The 5,267-nt window shown below is 43.2% G+C and overlaps 1 protein-coding gene across 1 annotated transcript; it reads left to right on the forward strand.

Moving 5' to 3' along the window:
- Positions 1-266: 266 nt before the first annotated feature.
- Positions 267-4,801, forward strand: LOC137717692 (phosphatidylinositol 4-phosphate 5-kinase 1-like). Its single transcript, XM_068457136.1, has 8 exons — positions 267-1,807; positions 1,937-2,101; positions 2,275-2,440; positions 2,629-2,739; positions 2,848-3,041; positions 3,122-3,252; positions 3,339-3,432; positions 3,875-4,801. Exons 1-8 carry the CDS (start codon positions 642-644, stop codon positions 4,182-4,184), a joined length of 2,337 nt encoding a protein of 778 aa, XP_068313237.1. The 5' UTR covers positions 267-641; the 3' UTR covers positions 4,185-4,801.
- The last annotated feature ends 466 nt before the right edge of the window (positions 4,802-5,267 follow it).

A 5,267-nucleotide genomic window follows, 5' to 3' on the forward strand; every position in this document is an offset into this window, starting at 1 on the left:
TTAACAAATATATTAAAAAAATCAACGATATATGTAAATTTTAATCTAAATTTAAAAATTTTTCCAATAGAAAATGAATTTTAGACTTCACTCTCATTTCTGATATCCTTCTTTGATTTTTGGATATTTCCATAAAATTATTGACTGTGTCCAAGAAATTTTAAACCGTGATCCCTCCTCCTTCTTCACCATTTTTAATTTTTTTTATGTTTTGATTTTTTTAATTAATATTTTTTGGGGTTTTGTAATTGTACGGGTTTTCTCTCTCATCGTCTTTAATCTCTCTTTCTCGTCTGAGTTTCTCTCTCTATTCTTTTTCTCTGCTGTGCGGCTTGTGTTTGTAGGATTCCCATTCCCACCTATTTTCCGAGACACAAAGCACTCAAAAGAGAGAAAGAGAAGACCCAACAAAGACAAAAGAGAAACCCAAATACTAAAAACCAACAAAAAGAGCAAACACCCCCATTGCTCTGCCGCAAATGCTCACCGGATTTCGTTTTCCGGCGAGTCAGCAACCCTTATAATGCTGCCGGACTGACCCAGAAGCGGGAAGAGAGTTCAGAGTTGTTTGCTGTGCTGTGAGAGTGCTGTCACTGTATCGGTTTTTGTGGGTTGTGGGTGTGTATATATGTAAGACAAAAATGCGCGAAGCACTGCTATGTGAATCGCCGAGCGACGTCGTTTCCCACCCCAAGAAGAAGAGGTCCGAGGAGGAGAAAGGGGACAGGGAGCTGTCGACCCAGTTGGTTTTGGCACCGGCGGCGGTGGCTACAATGGGCCTGAGCCGATCTCAGGCGACGACTCGGCGAGTGACGCCGACCACGACGACAACCCTCACGATTTTCCCCACCACAACGTCGTCCAGCGTCGAGAGGCATCTACCGAATGGGGATCTCTACATCGGGAGCTTCTCCGGGTCGTTCCCGCACGGATCCGGCAAGTACCTCTGGACGGACGGGTGCATGTACGAAGGCGAGTGGCGACGTGGCAAGGCGTCGGGGAAAGGCAAGTTCTCGTGGCCGTCGGGCGCGACGTACGAGGGCGAGTTCAAGTCGGGTCGGATGGAGGGGTGCGGGACGTTCACCGGATCTCACGGGGATACATATCGGGGCTCCTGGTCGTCGGATCGGAAACACGGGTTGGGGGAGAAGCGGTACGCGAACGGCGATTTCTACGAGGGTTCGTGGAAGCGAAACGTCCAGGACGGGCAAGGGCGGTACGTGTGGGAGAACGGCAATGAGTACGTCGGCGAGTGGCGAAATGGCGTCATTTCGGGTCGGGGCGTTTTGATTTGGGCCAACGGGAACAAATACGACGGGCAGTGGGAAAACGGCGTTCCCAAAGGTAACGGAATATTCACCTGGCCCGACGGCAGTTGCTATGTTGGGACATGGAACAAGGACTTGAAGGTTCATCAGCTTAACGGGACTTTCTATCCGGCGAACGGCGGAAAGGAGCAGAGCTTGACGGACATTGGGGCTTTCGGGGCGGAGAATCTGACCAATACGATGCGAAAACGCAGCGTTTCGTCGGTGGATGGGGCGAGAGGGAGCTTGGCGGAGAGGACTTTCCCCAGAATTTGTATCTGGGAGTCGGATGGGGAAGCTGGGGATATCACTTGCGATATCATCGACAACGTGGAGGCTTCGATGTTCTATCGAAACGGCACCGCTTTCGATCGAGATGGGTTCGCGAAGTTCCGGCGGAGTCCTTGTTGTTTCTCCGGCGAGCCCAAGAAGCCCGGCCAGGCGATTTCCAAAGGGCATAAGAATTACGATTTGATGCTCAATCTTCAGCTGGGCATTAGGTACTTTGTCCACCCTTTTTCTTCTTTTTTTTTTTTTTTTTTTTGATTGTTCGATTTTGCTAATTTACTTTGTTGATGGGTTTTGATTTTTGGAGTTTGATGTTTGATATTTTGGTGTCTGTTGCTTAGGTACTCAATTGGGAAGCATGCTTCGATAGTGAGGGACCTTAAGCCGAGTGATTTCGATCCGAAGGAGAAGTTCTGGACCAGGTTTCCACCCGAAGGATCGAACAAAACGCCACCCCATCAGTCGTTTGAGTTCCGGTGGAAGGACTATTGTCCCATGGTGTTCAGGTATGTTATGCTTTGCCTGTAGCTCTGTATATTGGTTGATTACTTGTTGTTGATTGCCATCTTTCATCAATTGAATACTGTAAGTAGAAATTCTGATAACAAGCATTGAGCGATTCGAGCTGCATTCGTACGGGTTTGATCCTAAAAAGTATAAATGCAAATCGTTATTTCAGACGTTTGAGGGAGCTATTCCAAGTAGATCCAGCCGATTATATGCTGGCTATTTGCGGAAATGATGCGCTTAGGGAGCTCTCTTCTCCAGGGAAGAGCGGAAGCTTCTTTTACCTGACTCAGGACGATAGATTTATGATTAAGACAGTCAAGAAATCAGAAGTCAAGGTTAGTTGCCCACCTGTTTTGACTTCTTTTACGTTCATTTTTTTACTTTACTGGACACAAATGGACATTTATGGGGCATAATTAGCGCTTTGCTGACTTGTTTGTTTCCTAACCACCACTCTGCTTTCTTAATTCGACATGGAAGGGTTCACATTGCTGAAATGATCTGACTAGTATTTCGTTTTCAGGTGCTTATCAGGATGCTTCCAAGTTACTACAGACATATGTCTCGGTATGAAAATTCTCTGGTGACAAAATTCTATGGCGTGCATTGTGTCAAACCTGTCGGTGGCCAGAAGGTACGCGTTGGGGAGACTAATCTGCATTGGTTTAGAATCGATCAAACCCTTTGTCAATGATTGGATGTATTTGTGTATCTAATTTGTTGCCCCTTGATTGGAAAACAGACAAGGTTTATCGTGATGGGCAATTTGTTCTGCTCAGAGTACAGAATACATAGACGATTTGACCTTAAAGGATCCTCCCATGGTCGAACAACTGATAAGCCTGAGGGGGAGATTGATGAAATCACAACTCTCAAGGACCTTGACCTTAACTTTGTGTTTCGCCTCCAAGGAAAATGGTACCATGAACTTATGAAGTACGTCCAAGTAATTTCTTTCCCCGTTTATGGAATTGTTCTCTCTTTGCCATGTACTAATTAGGTTGAAACTTTGGCAGGCAAATTGATCTGGATTGTGAATTTCTGGAAGCAGAGAGAATCATGGATTACAGTCTTTTGGTTGGTCTTCATTTCTACGATGGTACTACATATGACAAAATGGGGCTTTCACCATTTTATTTGCGCTCTGGTAACTTTTCTTCCTCATGTCAGGACGTTGTAGGTCAGTAATTTTGTGTGTACAAGAATGCTAAATCAAGTGTTTGACCCTTGTAGGACAAAAAAATTCATATCAAAATGAGAAGTTTATGCGCGGGTGTCGATTTATTGAGGCTGAGCTACAAGACATGGATCGAGTTTTGTCTGGCCGGTATGTTTTACGGTTCATATCTTGTTTTCTTCTAGTTTAAACTATTCAACCAAATGTTTATATGCAATTGGTTTAAGAATGATTTCTAGAAACGATAATGTGGTTGAGCTTTGTCATCTTCTTCTATAAAAGAATTGGGTGGGTGGATAATTCTGATATTGAATTCAGTGTCATCGAAATGATTGAGTGGTGTTGGTTTGTTCTGTTGACTTTTGTGGGGTATCATTAGGGAACAGTTGTTCATAGTTTGTGGATACATGTGGGATCTCGGTGATTCTTCAAATTCAGGTCATTTTTACGCATTATTCTTGAGGATCGAGGTGTAGGGAATTAGATAGATATGTGGATAGTGAGTAGATGAGTTTAGTGGGAAGGGAATGTTACTTCTACTGAATGAATTATATGTTCCAACGCTGATGTGAAAACATGTATTCTCTATCAGGAAACCATTGATCTGTTTAGGAGCCAATATGCCTGCAAGGGCAGAGCGGATGGCTCGAAGGAGTGACTTTGATCAGTACACACCTGGTGGGTTCAGCCATTTGACCCCTTCACGCAGCGGTGAAATCTATGACGTAGTCCTTTACTTTGGGGTCATCGACATTTTACAAGACTACGATATCAGCAAGAAGTTAGAGCATGCATATAAATCATTGCAAGCCGACCCAACTTCGATCTCAGCTGTTGATCCGAAGCATTACTCAAAAAGGTTCAGGGATTTCATCGGAGGAATTTTCATAGAAGACAGGTAGTCTCAATGGAAAATCGCCGAGTGCAAAACCAATACAGTTGGATTGGATTAAAAAGATTCAACACTTGATCCTCTTCCGAGGACAGAACAGAATCTCAAGCAGCTCCAGTGGGTTGATGGACTAACAAGACTTGGGTAATTCACAGACGGCACGACTGGAACGGCAACCGCGGTCAGCGGACTATGGCTGGATTTTGAAGACACAGCCAAAGGTGTTGGATGTACGGGGGATTTGGGTGCTTTGTACATTCAAGGGAGATGGGGAGAGGATTGGGTTCTGATGTCTTTTTCTTTATTTATTTTTTAAAATTTTCTCCTTTTAGGTGAAATTTTTGTGGTAATCAAGGAATGTCAAGATTTGAAAGATAGGTCTAGGGAACAGAGCAAAATATGGGTTGCTTCCCAGTCAGAAAATTCAAAAAAAATGGGTGGAGAGAGAGAGAGAGAGAGAGAGAGAGAGAGAGAGAGAGAGAGAGAGTTGGAAATTGAATAACAAAAAGTGTACAGAGGAGAGGATAGAGAAACAGAAAAAAAAATGGAGATAGTTTTTGCAAATTTGATGGATTTTTATGTGATTTTGTTTGAATCATCTGATGATCCCAAAGTAGGCCCCATGGAATCCCTCTCCTATATCTTTTGTTCTTTTATGTTTTTTTTTCTGCCATGACTTAAAACGTGACGTTAGTCTTTTATTTTTTTTTTGAAACTAAAATTCGTCACTTTATACTCTGAAACTTAATATTTGTTTTATTCTGGTGGGATTATGATAGTTTTGTCAGCAATTTAATGGAATGAACTGAATATGACCTAAGGTGAAACAAATATGAATTTTGGAATGTAAAGTGACGAAATTTTAGTTTTAGGGAAAAGTGAGATTGATGTCAAGTTACAGGGATATTGCAAAAAATAGGCCTTCTCTTATCTGTTGGAAGAAGAAAAAAAGAAGAAAAAAAATGGAGGGGGTTGTGCAAATGTGTAGAAATTGGGTCAGTCAGTGTGGGTTGCTTTTTGCAGTGAAAGTAAGAGGGAGGCATTGGGGGCAGGAGGTAGAGGTATTATCAAAAGCAGAGAAAGCAAAGCGAGA

This window comes from Pyrus communis, chromosome 15 (genome assembly GCF_963583255.1).
Source record: "Pyrus communis chromosome 15, drPyrComm1.1, whole genome shotgun sequence".
NCBI lineage: Eukaryota > Viridiplantae > Streptophyta > Magnoliopsida > Rosales > Rosaceae > Pyrus > Pyrus communis.